General features: G+C 42.4%; 4 protein-coding genes across 8 annotated transcripts; 2 read left to right on the forward strand and 2 right to left on the reverse strand.

Annotated features, from left to right (window-relative positions):
• Positions 1-2318: 2318 nt before the first annotated feature.
• Positions 2319-10617, reverse strand: gpat3 (glycerol-3-phosphate acyltransferase 3). Of its 4 annotated transcripts, none has more exons than XM_026354700.1 (14): positions 10596-10617; positions 9632-9686; positions 8245-8440; positions 8026-8092; positions 5775-6063; positions 5522-5596; positions 5352-5441; positions 5158-5251; positions 4965-5080; positions 4525-4580; positions 4345-4430; positions 3451-3579; positions 3120-3199; positions 2319-2857 (listed from the first exon to the last, which is right to left on the reverse strand). In XM_026354700.1, the coding sequence occupies exons 3-14, from the start codon at positions 8386-8388 to the stop codon at positions 2722-2724; spliced, it is 1362 nt and encodes a 453-aa protein (XP_026210485.1). In that variant the 5' UTR covers positions 8389-8440; positions 9632-9686; positions 10596-10617; the 3' UTR covers positions 2319-2721. The 4 variants fall into 4 exon arrangements, with proteins under 4 accessions (XP_026210485.1, XP_026210482.1, XP_026210484.1 ...); XM_026354697.1 differs by lacking the exon at positions 10596-10617 and adding an exon at positions 10035-10103; XM_026354699.1 differs by lacking the exon at positions 10596-10617 and adding an exon at positions 9831-9899.
• A 210-nt stretch (positions 10618-10827) lies between these two features.
• Positions 10828-14684, forward strand: abraxas1 (abraxas 1, BRCA1 A complex subunit). Its single transcript, XM_026354701.1, has 9 exons — positions 10828-10920; positions 11876-11966; positions 12214-12250; positions 12382-12448; positions 12522-12718; positions 13103-13222; positions 13295-13379; positions 13467-13578; positions 14000-14684. Exons 1-9 carry the CDS (start codon positions 10840-10842, stop codon positions 14299-14301), a joined length of 1092 nt encoding a protein of 363 aa, XP_026210486.1. The 5' UTR covers positions 10828-10839; the 3' UTR covers positions 14302-14684.
• A 55-nt stretch (positions 14685-14739) lies between these two features.
• On the reverse strand, positions 14740-16398 carry mrps18c (mitochondrial ribosomal protein S18C). The gene is made up of 6 exons (XM_026354702.1): positions 16306-16398; positions 16083-16135; positions 15602-15685; positions 15313-15370; positions 15180-15239; positions 14740-14873 (listed from the first exon to the last, which is right to left on the reverse strand). Exons 1-6 carry the CDS (start codon positions 16364-16366, stop codon positions 14797-14799), a joined length of 393 nt encoding a protein of 130 aa, XP_026210487.1. The 5' UTR covers positions 16367-16398; the 3' UTR covers positions 14740-14796.
• A 553-nt stretch (positions 16399-16951) lies between these two features.
• helq (helicase, POLQ like) lies at positions 16952-24008 on the forward strand. Of its 2 annotated transcripts, none has more exons than XM_026356944.1 (18): positions 16952-17492; positions 17813-18443; positions 18648-18826; positions 19028-19228; positions 19321-19393; positions 19485-19582; positions 19754-19852; positions 20137-20282; positions 20359-20598; positions 20931-21072; positions 21278-21382; positions 21472-21679; positions 22062-22219; positions 22301-22399; positions 22640-22813; positions 22902-23015; positions 23349-23483; positions 23602-24008. In XM_026356944.1, exons 1-18 carry the CDS (start codon positions 17322-17324, stop codon positions 23689-23691), a joined length of 3063 nt encoding a protein of 1020 aa, XP_026212729.1. In that variant the 5' UTR covers positions 16952-17321; the 3' UTR covers positions 23692-24008. The 2 variants fall into 2 exon arrangements, with proteins under 2 accessions (XP_026212729.1, XP_026212730.1); XM_026356945.1 differs by having other exon boundaries at positions 23580-23689.
• The last annotated feature ends 199 nt before the right edge of the window (positions 24009-24207 follow it).

Here is a 24207-nt window from a genome sequence, read left to right on the forward strand (position 1 = left end):
CAGTCTGTATTGATCCCTCTCCCGGCCGTATTGTACCTCCTCAGCATCACATACATTACAGCAGGAGCACAGAATAGATGGCAGAACAATGTATTTAGAGGCATTACACTCCAACTAATGGCAAGTCTTAGAAGCAGCTCCAGTCATTTACCCTTGTGAGTGGTCAGAGCGCTCAGTTCCCAGCACAGCGTGATTTAAAATGATGTCCTCTGTGGACTACATTCACTGGGATTCAATTTGGAAATGTATTCATATTTACTTAGTGTACCTGCATTACATTTGTATAGATCACTGAGGGTAAAAGTAAAATTGAGCAAATCGAATCAACATATTGGGACATACAGGGTGGTTGTATGGAGTCTTCAGTGGGGGTCACTCCAAGGCCTTTTATGATGTCCCTCTGAAATCTATCTGAATCACATTAAATTGGTTCTAAAGATGTGCAGACACATACATCACAGTAAATGGTGTGGTGGAGCATCGCTCGCCAAGAATCCCACCTCAACAATCGGGTTATAGAATCGGCTTTAGATCCTATTAATAATTCACAATCTTGTTAGGGGAGAACAAACATTTCTGTTCAAGCAATTTGAGTTGTGGGATTGTTATTATAGCCGGGTGCTGCAGGCGGCCTTGGCGTGAGAGCCAGAGAGGCTGTGAAACGTAAGCCTGGCTGTGTGTGGAAGAATAACTCCATGCTATTTCACACTCTCTGCTTTCTTTATTAAAGCACCGTCACAGTAAACATGTCCCGGCCCGACTCAGCTGTGCAGACGCTTACTGTAATTCTTTCCTGTGTCGTCTCGCTCATCCACTGCCTCCATTACACAAGAGGACGAATAGATTGGGGTTTTTATCATCAAGGACACGTCTGGGCTTTATGCAACCTCCACAACAAGGTCATCATGTCGTGAGACTAGTGATGTTGCAGAAAACGAGGATTCAGGTAAATCACTGATTCATCCAGGCTCATTTTCTTTAATGAATCAACTAAAAAATATCAGAAAACATGTTCAACAACCACATCTGCTTATTTTATGACAGTTAGACATGAACTGTCACTATATTACACATTATATATACGTTACCTAAAAGGTCACTTATAATATGTGTGAATGCAGTAAAGGCCCCAAACTGAGGTGCAGAATAGAATAGAAGTTGAAATTGATGAATTTAAATGATGAAGTCTGTCTAACGTAGTTTTTTAAAATGTGTAAAATTAAATTGAACAATTAAAAATGTTTGTAGCATTAACAGTAGAGTTTTCAATCTCCTTCTGTCTGCAGCGTCAGATTCCGACCTGACTCCATTTAATTATCTATATTCAGTTTGTGCTGATTCTAAAAACAGCTACAGGACAGTTTTCATACAGACTTCAACAGCTGATCTTATTATAACTGAAAAAGAATTTAATACAAAATAAGAATCAATTATTGATTCAATGACAGTTGAAGAACTTTTTAAAACACCATGTATCATCAATAATGAAATGTGTCGGGGTCACGGTGGACGTCCTCGTCTTCGATCCTGAAACTTTATGTCTTAAACTTCCTGTTTGTCCACCTGGACTGAACTAGTGAGGAAATGTGTAAATTCAAGATGTGGAATCTGTGTTTTTTTAACAAGTGTATTAATTAATTAAATAATCTGCAGTTCAATTCTATAAAAAACACATGTATGTTCTGAAACTGAAAACTTCACTGTAAGTGCTAAAGAGAGTAATGAGTACTTCATTCTGGTTAAAATACTGTGTTACTGCAGTTACCTGTATCAGAGCCCGACTGAGTGAACAAGCTGAGATCAGGATTTAGAAATATACAAGATGGAAGGTGAAAAATCATTTGTCCTCATTAGAAGAAACTCACCAACATCACATCACATGATTTAGACTAAGAGAAAATTCAAGTGTTGTAACGTTCAGCTGTGAAAACAGAGGCTCTCACCCTGATGACCTTCAGGATTCTTATTCGAGGTCGCCCAGGTGAGTTGTGCCCAGATCCATAGAAGTGGTTTGCACCTCCCCACTCGGCCTTTCTACCCAGGGTCTATCAGACACTGGAGTCATATTCTCTGGCCTTTGCTGAGCTGAGAGAGGCCTGCAGGGTCTCGAGCTTTTAGAGTAAGACAGACGATTAAAACTGGGCCAGTTCTCAGTTTCTAGTTTATTGGATGTAATAACTACATCTACTACAACTTACCTTTTCAATTTTTAATAAAAACAATTATAAAATAATAAAGTCCAACTAAAATGTGTATCTCAATGTTTTCTGTTAGGTTTAGTTCAGTTTAGTGTGAAATACACAGAAAAACTGAAGAAATGTGTTTTTAAAAAGTCTTTTAATTACAGAAGCAGCTTCACACATTTGGTAAAAATATTCACCTACAAACATTAAAAGCAGTTTCTCGGTACGTCTTGTCTGGTTCACTGTGTCCTGTGATGATGGTCTGACAGGAGGTTTGAAGTGTTTTTAATCAGCAGGAGAAAAACGACCAACAGGGTCAATCTGTGGTCAGACTCTGCCCCCTGCTGGTGCAAAGATGCTTCCAAGCAAACAAGAAGGAAAATAAAAAGACTTCTGGTGCAAGAATCTCCAGGAAAATATGGTTTCAATAGAACTGTCACTGGAGAAGGTGGATGTTCCCAGATGGAGCAACAGAACTGGAAAACATATTGGATCCATCCAGACCACAGGAGACGTGTAGAGAAGTGATCGTCCAGAGTTACTGCTCCTCCGTGTTTTCACTGCATGTTCCTGGAGACTTGTTGTTGTTGTGTCCAACGACGATGCTGCTGAACATCTTCTGCTGCTCTTCTTTAAGCGAATTCTTCACCTTCTCTCTTTTCAGTCCTCCGTCCCTGTGAGAGACAGAACAAACAGCTCCATCATCTTTGAGTCAACGGACAACAAGCAGCACTGGTTTCAACTGTTTCACTGCTTATTTGTCATATTTCACAATAAAACCTTTAGACTGTGATCAAAGATGCACCTCGTCATTATAGTACAGTAAAAAGTATCTGAAACTGTCCTTCAGTAATACGTGAGTACTTGAGTAAAAGTACTTAGTTATATCCACCAACAAAGATGTAATGTGTCTTGTTAATAGCTGGTTGTCCTCACCACGCCAGGTCCAGCAGTCCTCCCTGATGAGCGATGGCAGATTTCACTCTGTTTGCAAACTGAGCTGCATCCTCATCATCCTTCACAGCACACAGTACACAGTACAGACAGTACACAGTACACACAGTACACAGTACACAGTACACAGTACACAGTACACACAGTACAGACAGTACACAGTACACACAGGTTGTACTTTAATTTAGTGATCATACACAGTAATATTTACATGATACTGATCACATCATTATGAAAGTAACCAAAAGTTTTATCAGCGATGAAAACAGTGTGTGTGTGTGTGTGTGTTTGGAGGGGAGACCACTTCCTGTACCTGTATAGTCATAGGGGGGAGGTACCACACGTTGACGACGATGGCCCAGCTGGTCATCATCCGGAGCAGGTAGCTCACCATGTTGTATTTGCTGCTGTTCCAGAAAGCATCACCGAACCGAGGGTCGTACTGAGACACAGACGGGAGAGTGTGTGAGAGGGAGACGAGTTTAGTGTTCTGTCAGTTCTGTAACGGTCCCTGACTAAACAAACACACTGTGTTTGCCTGTTTGGTTCATGTGGACTAACGTGAAGCTGAAACTGAGCGCGTGTACCCGAAAACCAGGTTTCAGTCGACTTCCAATCAGACACTGAGGACTCGAGAGTTTCGAGTGAAAAGCCAAACGGATTTTATGATTTAAGTCTTAGTAAGAATGAAGAACTACTGTCTTTCTTATTTTGGAAGGAGTGAGGAGGACGTCATTTATCAAGGCCGTGGGTCTCCAGGTAGACTGTGATGTGGACACTGTTATTAACTATTAGCCCTGCAAAACACAGGCCCGCTCCAAGGAGAGAGAGCTGAAATCCAGCAGGAGCAGAGAAGTGCTGGGACGTGATCTCTCCAGATTAAAGTGGACGCGTCATCGAATGAAACGGCCTCTGTCACTCATTACTACTGGTACTGCTCTTCATTTCTTCTGTTCTGATGGTTTTGATTTGGTTTCTGTTGTTATTTTATCTACTGCTGTGGCACCTGAACTTCCCCCTCAGCGGATCGATAGAGCGTTACCTACTGTTCTTTGTCATGTCAGCCAGATACAACAAACAGTACCAGAGTGCAGTTGGCAGAGTTCACACCACCATCCACACATCAACTGAACCAAACAGACCAAAGGTCAAAGTTCTCTCAGTGATCAGCTGTTGATCTTGACATCATTTCATTCATCCTGTTCACCTTCATTGCTACTGGATATATCGTCCCTCCGATTTCAAAGCTTCCCTTCTTAAACATCATGACTGAAGTGTTGTTGATGCAGGTTCCTGTTAACAGGGACAGACACAGACAGACATTATCTGACCATAAAACCACCATCATCATCCTCACATCACAAGCTGCAGCACAGCAGAGGCTGACCTTCAGGAAATATCAGGATGGGAAGTTTGGTCTTGGCTGCAACGTGAGCTCTCAGCCTGCAGACAGAGGGAGTTCCTGTTAGTCTCTGCTCCTCTTTATCCTCTTTCACGTTCATTTAAAAGGTTTTTCTTTCAGTGCAGGACATGAAATTCTGGATTCTCATTCATATCTGAGTGATGTGACCGATGTGGAATCACCAGTTAGAGCAGTGGACATGTGGTCAGAAAGCATCATTCAGCTGTGAACACTTGAGACAAGTCTGTGATGAATGTTTCATTTTCAAAGGGAACAGAACGATGAGAATGAGCATGTTGGACTTGACTTGATGTTGAACATTGTTCAACACTTCTGATGCATCATGCTGCTGCTGCATGTGTTGGATCAGGTCTATTCGAGTCAGATGTGGCTGTTCTAGGGTCTCACGTTTGAGTCTGTCTCACCTGTTGGTCACAGCGTGGCGGTCTTTCATCTCTGACCTCTCGAACCAAACATGAGGACAAGAACGCACCATCGACCTCTGCATGATCCCCATCAGTCCTCCGTGGATCTGCCCCACCTGAGGACGACAGGGAGCATGGAGCAGTGACATCACTGTACGAGACGCACTGAGCCGCTGTGCTCACTCGTACTCACCATAGCGTAGCAGCCGTCATTGGCCAGAATCACAACATCGATCGGTGTGGTGTGATTGGCTACACATATTCCCCCTTTCTGTGGTCGGTTTTCTCTGTAGACGTAAGACAAAGACATTTTCCTTTATTAGCACTGACAGAAGAAGCACCAGCACTCCCACGCTTACTTATGTAAAGTGAAGTGAAGGAACAGACCTGTTGTGGTAACGGATGGTGGCTGACAGTCCTCTGGCACAGATCCTGTAGCAGGTCAGGTGGACCACTTCACTCAGCCAGTTCTTCTTACTGATACACAAACACACGCTGTAACTAACAATAATAAAGAGCTCTACATGATCTGTTTAAGGTGCGGACGGCTGCTGTACCTGCTCTCAGGCAGAAATCCAACCAGAGTGGTTCCGATCACGAGCCACGAGAGGCCGATGATCGCCAGAGTTACCCTGCGAGAACACAAGAGGGAGGACGTGCTGAGAAGACAATAAAGTGACTTTACGAAGAAGAAACAGGAAGAAACATGTAAAAGCTGAAATGCAGGCTGCAGGGAGTTCTTAGGATAAAAGAGCTACGTTTAATGAAGTGGTTCTACTTCTGTTTCACTGAGGAGAGTCTCCAACTGACCTGAGAGGAAGGAGGATGCAGTAACGTACGAAGACGCCGATGCCCCAGATGATGGTGAGCCGGAGACTGATGTAGCGGAAGTTCTGGTTGGTGCGAGTGAGGAGGTTCCAGGAGGCCAGCTCCTCGGAGGAGAAGCGCTGGGTCACCTGGTCGTCAGCGATGCTCTCCAAACCTTTCTTGCAGAAATAAATGGCATCGCTCAGAGCGAACTGCCCCTCCACCACGGACCCAGAACTCCGTAGCTGCTCTATCTCCTCCTTCATGGAGCTCGCTGCTCGCTCTATGATCCCTGGGAAGCAACAACAGGAAGGCTGCAGGTAAAATTATAAAATAAATAACACAGTTATTGAACACCAACACTTATGTAAAGACGTGTATTTGAAAAGAACTGAAATCGAACTGGTTTTCACTAAAAGTAGAGTAAAAAACAACTGAAGAACAAAGTTTCCTCTTATCGACCAGTATATCTGCAGATTTCCAGTATCAGTGCTGAGTTCGGGAGAGTCCAGGTTAACTCAGAGTAAAAAACGAATGTTGTGTTAACCTCTATGTGATGAATGAAGTAGTGTCCCCTCCAGCCATCAAGTCTTATTTACATAGTGTATCCACACCTCTGTGTACAGAGCTGAACTGTAGAGTCTGATGAGGCCAAGTTTTTGTAGATGACTCAGTAACTTTTGCACCACTGTGTTTCTCGTTATTACCAACGTGTTGTGACCCAGTATAATAATTAGCTACTGGACATTTACATTAAGTCGGCCCTGCGATGGACTGGTGACCTGTCCAGGGTGAACCCTGCCTCTCGCCAGATGATGACTGGGTTAGGCTCCAGCATTCAAGTGACCCTTCAGAGGACAAGTGGTTTGGATAATGGATGGATGGAGATTTACATTAATTATTCAGCGTTTTGTTCCTTTTTTCACGTGCACATGTTGTTTGGATTACTTGTAGAACAGCACTTCTTTCTACGGCTTCAAATGAGATTAAACCGAGCGGCAGCAGAAGAACAGTGTGCATTATGTTAAAGCACAAACGCTCCCAGGATCACAAGGGTGCTGACCTCTGAGAAATGTTTAACTACTTTAAATGTTTAGCCCCTTATTCCACTCTGTTCCTCTTTTATTATAAGGAGTCTCATCAAAAAGCCTGAGAACCAATAATGTGCTGAATTTTATAATCTCACTTTATAAAAAGAAGATTTATTTTTGTGGCTGAAGGTTTAAGTATTTCTGACATACAGTGCTTCATGTTCAGTAATGCACGTGATGTTGGACAGATTACTGAATGAGCCTCCTGGGAACCAGGAGAGAAACCCGATAGATGAAAAGACATTACGAGGGGCTTTGTTCCTGTCTAACTATCCGACCGTAGGGAAAGTTAAAAAACTGTGGAACATGAGTGTGTCTGAAGGGTTAAACTGGTGCAGAGCCAGTGTCTCATAATAAACTTCATCTATTTGGCTAAAGTTGCACAATCTGCTGTTGCATCATCATCCCGAGACGAGCCATGTGTTTTTCATCAGACGCTGAGGCTGACCAATGGAGAGCCCCCACACTCACTCGCACAGCGTCACGTGATCTCTGAAACAAGTCCCTCATGCAGCAGGACACAGTCTGCTGAGAGCGCAAACAGGGAACTACAGCCGCTGCTTCCCGACTTCCACCCATGACTGTCTCATGTCAGTCAGCGCGTTAAATAACAGCTGGTTTGGTTGTGTGGGTGTTTTAACCCGGGACCAGTTGGATAAAGACATTGAAGATCAGGTCACAGTGTTGGTTTGCTCTTTGCTCACTCTAATGTAGGTCAGAGATTTTATCCACAGAAATAAAAACGGACTCTCTTAAGACTACAATGTCGGCCATATTGTGCACAGACTGACTTATAATGAAGATCCAGACCAATCAGCCACAACATAGAGTCCTGGACCCCACAAGGCCTCGGGAGGTGTCCTCTCGTATCTGGATCCAAGACATCAGCAGCGGATGCCTTAAGTCTTCTAAGTTGAGGTGTGGTCTCCATGAGCTGGACTCTCATAATGCCTCTTCCCCAAGTAAATGACGTAAACGCAAAATGTGATTAATGAGACCAGGACACCTCCTTCCACTTCTCCGTGGTCCAGTTCTGACCCGGGCGGTCAGGTTTGGACCTGCAGGTTTGGAGATGCTCTGCCCCGGTAGTTGTTGAAACTGTCCTGTGGTAGAAACAGTTTAATAAACTCTATAATCCTCACAGTTACTGTGAATGGACGTACCATTGGGCAGAGGAACTGGCACAGTCGGCTGCTTCTGCCGCCCTCTCTGGATTCGAAGCGTGGCCCACTACAAACAAAGATATTTTCAGATGATCTCTGACACAATGCCTGCTGCGACGCATTTCCTAACTGTACACAGACATTAAGTAAGGAGAGAAGAGGGAGAACACATGTCCTGCTGACACACTGTGGGAATTAAATCAGGTCTGCTTCTCTTACCTTCAGGATTTTGACCAGGACCTGGATGTAGATCCCGGTGACCCCCAGGGAGAGACCAAACATAGCAGGGAGCATGATGAGGAACACCACCACAAACATCCACACCTGGAAAACACCTACAGCCACACACCAGAGGTCCTCCATCCCTGACACCTGAGACAGCCACAACTCTGCAGCTCTGAGGTCACGTCATCATCTGCAGCACAGGACAAACAGCGCCAGAGATCCTCAGTGAACATCAGAATGAACTATTTTATTAGAAGTCTTAGAAATCTTTCCAGAACAACAGCTGTCAAATAAATGAACAAATGATGAATAATTAATAATCTAATAAGAAAACATTAAATATTAAACTGGTGGTAAAACCTTTTTCTTTTGCTTTTATAGAATATTTTTCAAACATTATGTCCACCACAGCTTTGAGTGCATGTTTGTACATCTAATGACCTGTGTACAGTGTAGTATTAAAGATACTTCAACCACATTTATGTTCCTGTACCAATAATAATATAATAAAATATTATCCACCTTTATTATTGGTTGTAAAACACATGTATTATACATACAGATATACATATACGACAGAAGTCATCCCAAGGCACTTTACAGTGTTTAAGACCTTACAGAGTATAACTATATAAAAAAAAAGATCCCTGATAACCCAACAACCCCCATGAAGAAACCTCCAGCAGGCTCATGGTGGGCGGCCATCTGCCTCGATCGGTTGGTGTGAGTGGAAAGAGGAGAGAGAATCCAGTAATGAGCCATTCTGCATAAAGAGTACTTTTGGTACTTCAAATATATTTTAGCTAATCTTATACTTTTTGAATTGTAAAAAGTTGCAATAGAATCTTTCTGCACTGTGGTATTTCTACTTTAACTTAAGTAAACGATTTGAGTTTGTTCCACCATTGTGCACAAACAAACAGAGCCTGTATGTACTGTGTAGGCATCACACAGCCTACACACAGTACACACAGTACATACAGTACACACAGTACATACAGTACATACAGTAAACACAGTACATACAGTACACACAGTAAACACAGTACATACAGTACACACAGTAAACACAGTACATACAGTACAAACAGTACATACAGTAAACACAGTACATACAGTACACACAGTACACACAGTACATACAGTAAACACAGTACATACAGTACACACAGTACATACAGTACAAACAGTACATACAGTACATACAGTTCATACAGGACATACAGGACATACAGTACACACAGTACATACAGGACATACAGTACATACAGTACACACAGTACATACAGTAAACACAGTACACACAGTACATACAGTACACACAGTACACACAGTACATACAGTACACACAGTACATACAGTACATACAGGACATACTTACCCACATACATGGATCATACTTTTGGAAAGACAAACACGTGCAGCTGGTTCAGTTACTGTTAAAGTAAAAGAACAAACTAACGTTAAATCCTGGACAGCAGAGACTAAAACACCAGCAGGCTGGATTACAGATGTTGAAGTAACAGTACCTGGAGCTGTGTTCGTCGTCCTGCGGGTTACAGATGTTGAAGTAACAGTACCTGGAGCTGTGCTCGTCGTCCTGCGGGTTACAGATGTTGAAGTAACAGTACCTGGAGCTGTGCTCGTCGTCCTGCGGATTACAGATGTTGAAGTAACAGTACCTGGAGCTGTGTTCGTCGTCCTGCGGGTTACAGATGTTGAAGTAACAGTACCTGGAGCTGTGCTCGTCGTCCTGCGGATTACAGATGTTGAAGTAACAGTACCTGGAGCTGTGTTCGTCGTCCTGCGGATTACAGATGTTGAAGTAACAGTACCTGGAGCTGTGTTCGTCGTCCTGCGGATTACAGATGTTGAAGTAACAGTACCTGGAGCTGTGTTCGTCGTCCTGCGGGTTACAGATGTTGAAGTAACAGTACCTGGAGCTGTGTTCGTCGTCCTGCGGATTACAGATGTTGAAGTAACAGTACCTGGAGCTGTGTTCGTCGTCCTGCGGATTACAGATGTTGAAGTAACAGTACCTGGAGCTGTGTTCGTCGTCCTGCGGGTTACAGATGTTGAAGTAACAGTACCTGGAGCTGTGTTCGTCGTCCTGCGGGTTACAGATGTTGAAGTAACAGTACCTGGAGCTGTGTTCGTCGTCCTGCGGATTACAGATGTTGAAGTAACAGTACCTGGAGCTGTGTTCGTCGTCCTGCGGGTTACAGATGTTGAAGTAACAGTACCTGGAGCTGTGTTCGTCGTCCTGCGGGTTACAGATGTTGAAGTAACAGTACCTGGAGCTGTGTTCGTCGTCCTGCGGGTTACAGATGTTGAAGTAACAGTACCTGGAGCTGTGTTCGTCGTCCTGCGGGGACAAAGACACCGTGTCCCGTGTCCCGTGTCCCGTGTGGTTTTATGGCACTTACGGCTTGCCATACCCAGCTGATCAACCCGCTGCTGCCTCTTTAAGACACGCCCCCTGCTGCAGCTTCCTGCGGCCGCGCTGCGCAGGACAAACGCAGGATTCCGCTGCGGCCGCGCTGCGCTTGAGTGACGCCGTCAAAGCTGTCGGTGCGGTCAACAAGCAGCATGGCGGAGCCGACGGTCCGAGTGTCCGGGATCGTTGTGGCTTCTCTCATGTTTCATCATGTTAACAGTGACTCCGACGTGGTGAGAAACCTCCTTACACCTCATTAAAACGGACATATTTCAAAAGGGGGATCTGTCGAGCGGCTAGTGAGGTGAAAGCTGGGGAGAGGGTTGAGCTAGCAAACAGAGGCGTCCTAAGGTCGACAACAAACTTTTACACGGACTGTTGGTGTTTAGTAGTTTCAAAGTTAAGGTTTCAGTCTGGACTTCAGAGCAGCGGAGAGGAGCTTAAGTCGTCAAAGCGAAACTACAGCTCCCACTGCACTTTAACGGAAACACCAAGCTAGGAGTTCAAGGTCCCGCACGCACCAGACTCCATACAAAAATGTACTAATTTGATTTGCCGCTGACTAGGAGCAAATAGTTAAATCTTTTGATGTATGTTTAAATGATGTATGTTTCAGTTGGGTCTTCTGATTAATTCGGCACATGTATAAACTAATAAATGATACGAACTTAAGTCAAAATTCAACTTATCCAACTGGCGCCACTGCTGAGTTGTAGTCAACTACTGTGAGACAACAGATAATAAAAATAGCAGAATTTAAAATGAGGTTCGCAGGGCACTTGGAACTGTCCTACTGACAGCAGCTACTGTACCAACATCAGAGGAGTTAGGTTTACTTTTACATTACGTTACCTGGGAATGTCTTTAGTTACTTTACAGTTCCCGTTAATAAACAAATATTAAACAGATGAATCATTTTCTGTTGTTAATGAGAGTTTATTGAGCCACAGGAGGCAAAATCATAAATTAGGCAGCTGTAGTAAATAAATGTTTTAAAATGAGCTTCATCTGTATCAGCTGCAACATTAGACATGAACACGTGAATGCATCAGTAATCATAATCCAGTAATGTGAGCTGGTCTTTTTTTAAATTTAATTTAATAAAGAATGAATTTGCATTATTTCAACTTGTAATCACAAAGCCGCAGTTAAACAGCTCCAGTATTTGGTATCTGTGTCACTTTGCAGGAGGGTCTGATCCTCGGAGAGAGTAAGTTTGAGGAGCAGATCACCATCAGTGATTCTCAGGCTGATCACATCCACATCGAGGAGACATACAGTACGTTCGTCCACTTACGTCTTCATTGATGCATTATCTCATATATGAGCGGATAATACTGGTGTGTCTTATACTGCTATTTTACATGGAGCTGACCATACCTCTGAACTTTTACAGTTGGTCATTTAACTGATAGTACTTGTATACAGTACTTTCACCACTGATATGCCTCATGAAGCTTATAATCCTTGACAAGACTTTTCAATACTTGTTCCACAGTATAATAAATAATTTCTTTCTCCAACAGACGTCCAGAAGCACATCGCCTGTCGCAAACTGAACAAGTGAGTACAGCATAGAGGAGTACATGTGCAGCGTACTGAATTGTAATTAAATGTAATAATGCAGATGTTCAGTGAATTGCTGAAGGAATTGTTCAGTACATTAATGCTGGTTCTTATTTTGATGCTTGTAGTTTTTACAACAGCGTCGGAGCGGTGGACGTAGAAGCAATAAAGAAACTACTGGCAGACAACAAGCAGGTGAGAAACTTCACGTGTGGATTTGATTTGTTCCAAACTTCAGCAGAGACTGAGCTGTTTTTCTGTTACACAGGAGAGTGTGATTGGTTGGTACAGGCAGCGCAGGAACACGGATCAACAGATGACGTTCAGGGAAAAGATCGTCCACGAGAACCTGAAGTCTGCTCTGTCCAACCCTCACATCATCTTTGTGCTGCTGACGCCCAGTAAACTGACACCTCCAGGTTCAACTCACAGGATGGAGTACGCCGCCTTCATCTCACGCAGCAGGTGAGTGGAGACGAGAACATGTTGGGAGGAAATGACAGCGTTTCCCTGGACACTCAAACGGTTAATGTGAAGTTGAAGGTGTTTTTCTTTTTGTCAGTATGGAGATAAAATATGTCTTTAATTGGATTCACAGTGGTCTGAAAATGTAACTTGTTGAAACCTTAGTTCACTGCTAAATGTTTCAATGATCATTACCATAGTGTAGAAATACTGTAACAAGCGAAAGTCCTGCATCACCAACTTTATTTGAAGTATAAGAAGTAATATCATGGAAATATACTTAACTACTCATTATGCGTCTTTGATGCATTCACATGTACACATCTCTGCACTCTTTCTGTTTGCGGTGCACCTTAGATAAAGTGCTGTCTTTCTTCTGTGAAGGGAGTTCATGAACGTCCCCGTTCTGGTCAACAACCTGGGTCTACTGGAACAGCTGGCGTACTGGAAGGTATCAGCTCCGTGCTCTGCAGCGGGTTATAACGTCACCATGAAGAAGCACGGGTATGATCCTGCACACAGTTTACATTTCACCTGTCTTTCTGCTGCTGTAACTTTGACGATCTGCTGCTGCAGGTCCAAGTTCTTCTCCTCTAACGGGCTGCTGAGAGAAGTCAACGAGGTCAATAAGATGAATGAGACTCTGCAGTCGGAGCTGCAGGTGAGGAACAGGCAGATCCGTTTGAAACTGTGTGTTTCACCTTCCTGCTGCTTCACTCAGTCTTTCTCTGTGCTTGGTGTTGGATAGAAAGCCTGCAGGAACGTGGAGGAGAGTGAACGTCTGGTGGAAACTTTGCAGGCTGAAGTTTCGACTCTGAGGAGACGAGTCAGAGAAAAGAAACGGAGCAAAGCAGCAGGAGGTACGTCTGTGTCTTTGTGTTTGATCTGCAGTAATTCTAACACCTCAGTTGAATGAAAAGAGGTGAGACGACCTGGAGTCAATGGTAATGGCCTTGTGGTCTGCTCTTTGTTGCCTGTTGTTTGGGATTAACATACTGTGAATTCATGATCATGAATTAATTAGACACCAAATCTCAGATGGACACTGTGGCCCACAGAGCTACTCTTTGAACTTTGGCTCAATTTCCACAGTAGATAAATGAAATTCAAATTACTTCATTCGTTTGTTAGGTTTTATTTAGTTTTAGAATTAGCTTTAGGTCATATCTCTGCAAAAAGGAAGGAAAGAGAGGTTGTTTAGGAAATTCTAAAGGGTTCACAAACCTTCGAGCACCACACTGTTTAATTCAGGACTAAATGATGAGTGTTTTCTGTGGGCAGATGCAGACGGTGGTCGACTTGAGCAACAGAAGAACAACCCGCGTCTGCACGAGGCTGTCAGAGTTCTGTTCGCCTGCTCTTCTCTGTTTCACACTCAGACTTTAACACTTGACGCCTTTCCTGTTGCCGATGGCTGCTGCTGCAACTCCGAGCAGGATGAACACACAATGCAGAAAAACTCAGATACCCTGAATACTCAGGAAACTCTGTCCCTGCTGAACCCCTGCAGAGCAAACTGTCGGAAAAGGCTGAATGAAACGTTGCCGGAGAGGGAAAGCAAACGCAGGAAAAGCAAGTCCTGATGGGAAACTGTTACTGGCCAGATGAGATAAGTTCAGGACGCCTGACCTTCAACTTGTTTTCATCAGTTGATGGTTGTTAACTCACTGACATGAAGCTTATTTTGATGCCAGTAAACAGATTGGCTGTTGATGACGGGAGACGTTGATAACCAGCGACTGGCCTTGAAATTGTACAATTTGTTTTTCATATATTGTCAGAATGGTTTGATAAAGACGTTTATTAAAATGTGTTGTAGTCGTCATTGCCTGATAGGCTAGAACTGTTTCAGTACAGCTGTAAGTTACAGAATTTACCTCATGTGTTTAACAAAATGTGACTAAATAAAACATACAGTAATTTTAGGACTTAGATTACATTTAAAAACTGAAATATCAGAAAATTTTGAATTTTGAAGAGGCCTGAAGAGGTCAAATGAACTGACTGACAAGACGTGTTACTCAGAGCTAAAAGGCTTTAATAGACAAAAGATCACAGATTAAACACACACTGATCCACTAATCACGATGTCTGACACCACAGATGTTGGGGTCCTTCATGAACTGTGGATGCTTGTGTGTCACCGACATGAAACCTAGAAGGACAAAAAAAAGATTACAAGAAATAAAACCTGATAAAGCAGAGATACTGACATGAGAAGCCTGTTTCATTTTGAATCCAAGTAAATCTGCAGCCAAAAAAATCCCATATTTATAGAATCAATAATTCACATTCTCTAATTGTCCAACAGATGATGACAAAAACAAACTTGATAACTGCGACACTGTTGTCAACAAACATAGTGGACTGGCTTAAACATATCTGCAGCAGGGCACTTTGGTCCATTATTATCTCATTTCCCAAGAAATGTTCTGGATTGTTAAAGATCTTAGGGACGTACCCAGTGAGTGAGCTTTCTTTATAGCTTTGGAGACTTCCTTCTGTTTTTTCCCACACAGACCTAAAAAAGAAACAAAACGTTTTTTTAATGTACAAAAAACTAGAAACATCTGCGTCACAGTTCAGCTGCTCACCTGTGATGTGTCGGCCATAGATTCTGCCTGTGTGAGGTGAGATGAACTGAGACAGCAGCTGTAAGAAACAGGACAGGTCGAGTAAATACACTTAGTTAGCTTTTATGTTCCACTGTAAACAAAACTCACTTTCAGTTACATTTGGAGATCACTGATGATACCAAAGCTTGTTTCGCTCCAGCTCTTACAACAGTGAAACCAACTTCAACACAGGACTCTATTGTCGACAACAACATTCAACAATAACACATAACTGAAAGGATCTAAAATCAGTTTAAGAGTAACTCACCTGAATATTTTTGTAATCCACTGTGACACTGCAGAGAAGACATCTTTTCTGAGGTTCTTTGTACGGATTATCCATCTTTACAATCTTAAAGAAAATAAATGTACCCTGTTATTGTAGCGCCGTTCTCAACTGCAGCTTCCCAAACAACAACTTCCCCGGGAGGAACAATAAAATATGTCATTAATATTATTATTATTATTTTATTAGTACTGATACATTACTGCACTAAGCAATAATGTACATTTTAGTAAACATTATAATAACATCAGTCTAGTTTCACGATTATTGTTGTACGCTAGTTTGCTGCCTTTGGGGTTTATTTATAATACTGGATTGTATTTTCTTTTAAATTATTATGCTGACATTATATATTATGTACTGAGCTGGTACTTTCTCTTCGTACATGCTCAGTCAAGGATTACAGATGGCTAAATGTAATACAAATGCATGACTAAAGAAGTGAATTAACAGACAAACCTACCGCGTCGTCTTTTTGTTGGACTACGTTTGAAGCGTTGGTCAAACTTCTTAAACCTGTGAAGAGAAGTTTAATTTTCACAACATCTTGTTAGCACGCTAGCTAACGTTAGCATTAGCAGCCAGTGGCTCTGAATCAAACTTGTATTTAAACAAGCAGCAATAATGACATCTACACAAGTGTATGAATGCATATAAACTCAACATAAATATTTAATTCCCCTTACTTGTGTTTCTATGTTGAGAGAAAACTGACTTTAGCCTCTGTAACCCTCTCAGAGCAAGCATTTTGACCTGACACAGGACAGGAAGTGGTACGACGCCGAAATGAGTCAGGAGGAACTGTGTTTTCTAAACTGTGTTCCCTCTAATGTTATTCATATTTCTTTATTATTATTTATTTATTTACCGTCTGTTCTCTACTCAAGGTTGTTTTCCATAAACATTCCTTTATTTTATTAACGGGCTAATGGCTAGTAAAAGTGATTCTGATTTATGCTTCATATAAATAATTAATACATTTTACGTTGTTTTACGATTTTACAAAAATGCTCCGAGTTTATGTGTTTCGGAATAGTTTAAACGTTACCCTCATCAAAGATTTAAAACGACAAGATAGAAATTACCCCGAAATGAGCAGCACAAACAACAACAACAACAATAAGAGAGATTATGTTCAAACTCATTTAGACATAATCAGTATCAGTATCAAGTACAGCTACAAACTAGAATATACCATCTGGTGATTATTATTTTTATTTATTAAACCTATTTGTAGTTTACTGTAAAGGAAGAAAGAAAATGACCCAAATAATTTAGCATTAAAAGTAGCTAGCTGACCGTTAAACCGAAAACGGAAGTACAAGTGCAGGATTTGTCTTTACCTAGGAAGTGATGCCAGTTTTCAAATGTGATGCACGCCGGGCTCCAAACTAACGTTACTCCAACAAAAATAGTAATTAACGTTGACTAACTGTGAGTTTGTGAAGTTATTTTGGCGACAGACTTTTCTACGTTTTGGGCCATTTGTGATTGCAGTGCTTTGTTAGCTAGCTGAGCTAGCTGAGCTAGCTACCTACTGAACCAGGTAACGCTAAGGTTGGTTGGACTCAATCTAACCAGGTGAACTTTACTGTGACTGACATTTAACATCATGGAGAACCCAGTTTAACTCAGTTCTAGTTCTCTAGCTCCGTGTGTTCCAGTCTGACTGGGGTTTGCTTACTAGCTGAGCTGCACGGTAATGAATGGAGAAAAGCAAGAACTTAGAATAAAAAGAGTTTTCAGTAGAAAGAGGCCGAGGGACGTCCTGAGGACTCACCTGACACCTGTCAACAAGAGAGGAGGGGGTTCACAGCAATGTCCCTCAAACAGGAGGCTCAGCAGCATCATGGCTGATGTCAAAGCTGTGGAGGTAACTACAGTAATGTGCACATCACATACACAATAATGAAAGTAACTGCCAGTAAAGTAACACTTCATAGTCTTCAGACTGTTTACATGATCCGAAATGTATAACAAAGAAGTACTCATACCCAATAAGACATAGACAAGTCCAACTGTCAACATATTAATAAAATGAATGTAAACGTCTTAGTTTAATTCATGGACATGATTCTCGAAGCAGAAGTCTTATTCCATCAGCTACTTTCTGCTGTTTGATCATTTCATCTCTAACCTGAGCTCCACTTTAATGAGACAGTATTAACTTTACATTGTGTGTGTTGTTGGCAGTACTGCAGTGACAGTGAGGATTTATTTGGGGGCTATGACAGTATCCTGGAGGACAGCTCTCTCTTGGCAAAGCTGGACGATGTGGAACAAAATGAACGACAGAGTGACCTCCAGAGTGCAGCTCACACCGATGCTGTGGATCAGCAGGACTTCACAAGTCTACGACCATCAAATGAAGGGAATCAAACCTGTGAAGACCTTCTCACAGACTCCATCTTAGACGACCTCAGAAATGAACCCTTGGAGGACTTACCGGCCAGCCAGCTTCAGTTTCAAGAACAAGTTAATGAAAATGTAAAGAGGAGCAGACTGCAGGAAGGAAATAAAACCTCCACACCCGACAGGACTGAAAGAGAGAGGAACATAGAGGACAAAACCAAGAGGCAAAGCAAAGTGAGGAGGAGCATGACGGATCACCTGAAGAGGACGATGCTCTGTAACGCGGCAGCTCCCTCAAATGTTTCTCGAACTGTAGTTTTAAAAGAAGCTGTGGTTTCTGAGGAGATCAGCGTCGCCATGCAGGCCATGGAGACCGTATCTGCTGAGACCACTGACCTTGGACCTTTCTTTGGACTCCCCACCAAAGTGAAAGACCTGATGTACAAACTCAGAGGAATCAAGAGTTTATACAGTGAGGCACCGTTTTCTCTGTCTAGTAGTTCTGGTTTTTGTAGTTCGCTGCCACCTTCTGACTTTTTGTGGCTAATTAATCATTTATTAAAGTTATCATAAGACTAGGGCAGCTTTTAATGATTATTTTTCGAACCGATATTTTAAATAGAACACTGACATTTTGCCAGTGCAGTGCAAAGAGCTTTATTTTACTGTTTTTCAGATTGGCAGGAGACTTGTCTGAACCTGGGCTGCGTTCAGCAGAGGAAGAATCTGATCTACTCTCTTCCCACCAGCGGAGGCAAAACTCTTGTTGCAGAAATCCTCATTCTCAGAGAGCTGCTGTGCAGAAAGAAAGACTGTCTGTTCATCTTACCCTACATATCACTGGTGCAGGAGAAGGTACTGAGACCAGAGATCAACTCAGACACAGACCTGCATTTGTTCTTCTAACAATAGAGAGAGATGAGCGATTGCTGATAGTGTTGATAATATCATATAAAATGTATTTTACAGATGTATTATTCATGGATATATTGAATAGAAGTGGACTAAGAACTGAGCCATGCAGAACACTTGTTGACACTGTCTGGTTATTTGCAGGTTCGTGGGTTAGCAGGCTTTGGTCTGGAGCTGGACTTCATGGTGGAGGAGTATGCTGGCAGTAAGGGCAAGTTTCCCCCAGTGAAGAGAAGAAGCAAGAGCTCCCTTTATATTGCTACGATAGAGAAAGCCCACAGCCTCGTGAACTCTCTGATAGAGACAAACAGGATGGAAAACCTCGGGCTGGTGGTGGTTGATGAGGTCCCAGCACGCTTTGTTTGAACAAATGGTGTTTTAGTTGTAAAATAAAGTCAAGAGGAGGTTTAACTGAAGTGTCTTTACTCTACACACAGCTTCACATGTTGGGGGATGGCAGCAGAGGAGCGTTTATTGAAATGACACTTGCTAAAGTTCTTTATATGAGCAGTAAGTCTGTTGTTATGATTCCCTTTAAATCACAGTTCACTGTTCACCACTGTTCAAACTGGGTTCATAATGATTTTCTTTTCTGATCCAGAAACAACTCAGATTATTGGCATGAGCGCCACTCTGGGAAACATCAGAGACCTACAGACGTTTTTGAGGGCAGAAAATTACACAAACGACTTCAGGCCTGTAGGTTCTGATCATAAACATCTAAATATAGCGAACATCCTGACAGCTTTAAGCCAAAGGCAACATTAAGCTGATTATAGTTTAAATATTTGTTTGTCTGGTGAATCTGTGAAAGACACTGATAGTATTAGTCTTTGTTACCTGTAGTAAAATCACCCTCTGTCTTTTCAGGTCCAGCTGAAAGAATATGTTAAACTGAAGGACACGATCTATGAAGTGGATCCAAAGGAAGAAGAATGTTTCAAGTTCTCACGTGCTCTCAACTTTAAGGTACGTACAGCATTCACAGTTTGTGTTTGTTTGAAAGACGAGAGTCGTCATGTTTCCTGGAAGTGAGAGGTCTGAAACTATATTTGTCTCTTTCTCCGAAGAGAAATGATTTGAAGTTTCGTCCAACAGCCTCAACATAGTGATTTAATTCTGCTGTAGCTCTCCATGTATGAGTTCATTCTCTTTTTTTACCAGCGTTTGACCTTTTAAAGCAAATATTACAGCATGTTGTGCATGTTCTGTCTGTTCAAGAGTTTTAAAAGATATCATCTGTTCTTCCTCAGTATTCTAGTGGGATGCAGAGAATCGACCCAGATCACATCATTGCTCTGGTGACTGAAGTCATTCCGACACATTCCTGTCTGGTCTTCTGTCCCACCAAGAAGAACTGTGAGAACGTCGTCGGGATGATCTGCAAATATCTGAAAGAGTGAGTGAAGCAGTTGGACGACGTCTGCTGTACTGATGTCATTGCTCCAGATGATTCAGTGTCGTCACTGTTACAGGGAGTTTCTGCAGCACAGGAAGACAGAGAAGACCGTCCTGCTCAGAGAGCTGAGGGACAGCGGGAACGGCTCTGTGTGTCCTGTGCTCAGGAAGACTGTGCCCTATGGTTTGGCCTATCACCACAGCGGGCTGACCACCGAGGAGAGGAAACTGATCGAGGAGGCCTACTCCAGCGGGGTGCTCTGCCTCCTGACCTGTACCTCCACCCTGGCTGCAGGGATCAACCTTCCTGCCCGCAGGTGAGTCTCTCTTTAAAGGCAAGTAGCGAACAAAATCCATTTTAGATATTTCATTTTCAATATTCACAAATTGCAAGTAATTCAGTAAAGCAGAAACATTTCTTACTGTTACACTTTAACTGCTAGTTCCTGGATATTCAGTGTTAGTTTGAATCGGCACGTAAAAAAAAACTAGAATCATTGAAAATATACAAATCTGACCTGAGCACAAGTTGTTCTTTAATATGTTTGAGAAGCTGTTTAGTTACAACTTCAGTAAAATCTTTATCTTTTCAATGCTTTAATGATTTATCTGCTTAGCTGATAAATTGATTCAGTGTCTGCTGATCCAGAGTGATTTTGCGCTCGCCGTACGTGGCCACAGACTTCCTGAAGAGAAGTCAGTACAAACAGATGGTGGGACGGGCTGGTCGAGCTGGGATCGACTCTGTGGGAGAGAGCATCCTCATCCTGCAGGACAAGGACAGGGATATGGTAACAACACTCACAGCACACCCACTAATATGTGTGGTAGAAGACATCACTTTCTGCACCCTCTGTATGTTCCCTAATAATAACTGTATGTTCATGAAGACACAGGGGGGGTTACCCACCCTTCAGAGGTTAACAACCTGTGACTGGACAACTAGAACGACATTCAACATGAGCTGTTTTGATGTTTCTTATTTGCTGTTTTCAGGCTAAAACACTTGTATGTGCCCCGATGGAGAGCTGTTACAGCAACCTGATGCATGATGACGGAAAAGGCATCCTGAGTCTCCTCCTGTCCCTCATTGGATTAAATGTAACCTCTTCCTGTTTCTGTGTTACCTTCACATCTGAGCATGTTACCCAGACGCAGACGAAGTGAACGCTGCAGCTGTTGTGTTGCAGATCACCACATCGCTGGATCACATGAGGGAGTTCCTGTGTGGGACGCTGCTGTATGTGCAGCAGAAGCAGCTGTGTGTGGAGAGGAGCCTGTGGGAGGTGGTGCAGCAGGGTGTCGACCTCCTGAAGGAGAAAAATCTCATCACTGTGACTTCAGACGAACATGGTCAAACTCTGCAGGTCACCAAGCTGGGAAAAGCTACGTATAAAGGTAAAACCATGTCACTCTTACATCTTTACAAGTGTTCAGGAGTCTTCAGATGTTTTACTCTACTTCTACTTAAGTAATACTAGTTTATAGAGGCATATTAACATAATGATGTTTGAGTTCTGATGAAGAGCTTCTCTCATTGGCCACTTTATTAGGTACACAGGTGTAATCTATTACAGTCACACAGAACAACTGGAATATAAATCATCTCTTTATGTTGTGTTAATGTCATCACACATATTGTAGCAGCTGGCTCCAGTCAGACTGAGGTGATGGTGAATGAGATCTCCAATGGGAATCAGATACAGGAGTCATTTTATATGTCTTAATACTGATTATAGGGGGACTTTCATCGTGCAGTTCTGTGACTTCTCCTCCTCAGGTTCAGTGGATCTGACCTACAGCGACATTCTGTACAAAGACCTGTCGAAAGGTCTGGAGGGTCTGCTGCTCAACAGTTACCTCCACCTGGTCTACCTGGTGACACCCTACGACATGATTTTACAGTGCAAACCTGACTGGATGGTTTACTTCAGACAGGTACTGAGACATTGTTGGACACGATAAAGTCGCTGCTTCACAGATCTGTGTGAACCTGTTAATGTCGCTGGTCTGTTCCAGTTCACGCTGCTGTCTGCCGCAGAGCAGAAGATGTCCGCAGCTCTAGGAGTACCTGAGAGTTTTGTTGCTAGAAAAGCTGCAGGGCAGACGGTGAAAAAGGTAAGAAAGCATAGACGGTGAGTCTGGTGCTGCAGAATAATCAGATAATAAAGAATTTAAATAAATATCTGGGCTCCTACTGGTCTTTGTGTTGACACACTGTGAGGCGTCCCAGTCCTAGTCTGGATCCAGCATGACAGTTTGCTATTTCACTAAACCAACTGTAGATCAGACCTTATGGCTGTGAGAGCAGCTTCTGTGCCGGTGATCTCTCCCACTCAGTGTGCTGTTGTGTTTCAGGACTCGAACATGGTGGTGGTGAGTCGGATGTATTTGGCACTGGTGCTGTTTTCCTTACTGAAAGAAACCAACCTGTGGAGCGTAGCCGACCGGTTTCAGCTGAGCCGAGGCTTCGTTCAGGCGCTGCTCAGCTCCTCCTCCGCTTTCTGCTCCTGTGTGCTTCACTTCACGGAGGTACCAGCATCACTGAGATCTGATATAAACTGTATCTGCATGTAGAAGATGTCTGAGGCAGTTTAAGCTGCTTTCTGTCTGTGCTCAGGAGCTGGAGGAGTTTTGGCCGTTTAAAGCTCTGCTGACGGAGCTGATGCGGAGGCTGAGCTACTGTGTGAAGGCTGAGCTCATCCCTCTGATGGAGGTGGCTGGAGTCATGGAGGTCAGTGAGGTTACAGTCCTCACCAAAACAACAAAATAATTATATGACTCTTCTACACTAAATACCAAACACTAGAATTTTTGTCTGTTCACTAGACAAAACAACACATTTGAGGAAGTCACGTTGGATTTATTCAACACAAATTCATCATATATTTGAAATATTCTACTAAACAAGTCTTAACATTTACTGTTTGCTCTCATCGGGATTTTCTGTCGTTCTTTTTTATGTTATAGTAAATTTAATGTTGAATTGTTTTGGACTGTTTGATTTGAACAAATTTCAGAAACTTAACTACACGACCTCTGACACACGGTTTATTTTTCCCTCCAGTCGAGAGCCAAGCAGCTGTACAACGCTGGCTATAAGACACTGAACCACCTGGCAAACGCTGACCCTGCTGTTCTCTCCGACTCCATAGAAAAGCTGTACAGGAAACAAGCCAACCTGATAGTGGCCTCTGCTAAAGTGAGCCTCTTGTTCACCTGTCTTCTTCTTCAGCAGGTTTTCATACAGTCCAGGTCCGAACATGATAATTAACTGGAGAACTTTTCTGTCTATCAGATGATGTATCTCTGTGTTCCAGATGCTCCTGAATGAAAAAGCTGCAGCTCTTCAGGAGGAGGTGGACGAACTGCTGACGGTACCTTTAGATCTGCCCCAACAACTCACCTGAGCTTTTATTCTCTTTGTAAATGTTTGTATTATTGAATTAGTTTCAAATACATATCTTATTAAAATAATGTGCAAGAAAAACCTTAATGTGCTGATTTCATTCAACAGTAGAAAACAGAAAAATCTGGACCAGTCTGCTGTTATTCTGTTTTCTACTTCTATCAGTTTTATTGTATAATATGGGAAATGGGTTCTTAGGGACAGCAGATTAATCCACATTCACGTTGGAGTTTCTGATACTGTACAACTGACATTTTGACACTGATGATTAGAGGGGAACATAAATTCTGATACAACTGACCACATTTTAATCTGAAATAAAATTAACACATTAAATAAAAATACATATTAGCAATTGTATTATTTACATTTAAAAGGTTTTAAATGATTTTGTCTTTATGGCTGTTTTTAGTTAAAATAATCATTTACTGATAATATTTTACCTCTAATATAAAGTTGTGTGTTTGGAATTTCTTACATTTGCAGTTTGTTTGTCACCTATGTTCACACATGTGCC

The sequence above is a fragment of the Anabas testudineus genome, chromosome 12 (genome assembly GCF_900324465.2).
Source record: "Anabas testudineus chromosome 12, fAnaTes1.2, whole genome shotgun sequence".
NCBI classification, from domain to species: domain Eukaryota; kingdom Metazoa; phylum Chordata; class Actinopteri; order Anabantiformes; family Anabantidae; genus Anabas; species Anabas testudineus.

Bases quoted from the DNA above. Each gene is read 5' to 3' on its own strand.
- gpat3 (XM_026354700.1), bottom strand. From the start codon at position 8,388: ATGGAGGACCTCTGGTGTGTGGCTGTAGGTGTTTTCCAGGTGTGGATG. The intron at 5,597-5,774 runs GTCAGTTGGAGA...GTGTTCTCGCAG, and splicing joins TGCATCCTCCTTCCTCTCAG to GGTAACTCTGGCGATCATCG. The intron at 5,252-5,351 runs GTCTGTTCCTTC...TTACGTCTACAG, and splicing joins ACCATCCGTTACCACAACAG to AGAAAACCGACCACAGAAAG.
- abraxas1 (XM_026354701.1), top strand. From the start codon at position 10,840: ATGGCGGAGCCGACGGTCCGAGTGTCCGGGATCGTTGTGGCTTCTCTC. The intron at 11,967-12,213 runs GTACGTTCGTCC...TTTCTCCAACAG, and splicing joins CCACATCGAGGAGACATACA to ACGTCCAGAAGCACATCGCC. The intron at 12,719-13,102 runs GTGAGTGGAGAC...TCTTCTGTGAAG, and splicing joins GCCTTCATCTCACGCAGCAG to GGAGTTCATGAACGTCCCCG.
- mrps18c (XM_026354702.1), bottom strand. From the start codon at position 16,366: ATGCTTGCTCTGAGAGGGTTACAGAGGCTAAAGTCAGTTTTCTCTCAA. The intron at 15,240-15,312 runs GTGAGCAGCTGA...TTTCTTTTTTAG, and splicing joins CTATGGCCGACACATCACAG to GTCTGTGTGGGAAAAAACAG. The intron at 14,874-15,179 runs GTACGTCCCTAA...TTGTCCTTCTAG, and splicing joins AAAGAAAGCTCACTCACTGG to GTTTCATGTCGGTGACACAC.
- helq (XM_026356944.1), top strand. From the start codon at position 17,322: ATGAATGGAGAAAAGCAAGAACTTAGAATAAAAAGAGTTTTCAGTAGA. The intron at 19,394-19,484 runs GTAAGTCTGTTG...TTTCTGATCCAG, and splicing joins TAAAGTTCTTTATATGAGCA to AAACAACTCAGATTATTGGC. The intron at 22,400-22,639 runs GTAAGAAAGCAT...GTTGTGTTTCAG, and splicing joins CAGGGCAGACGGTGAAAAAG to GACTCGAACATGGTGGTGGT.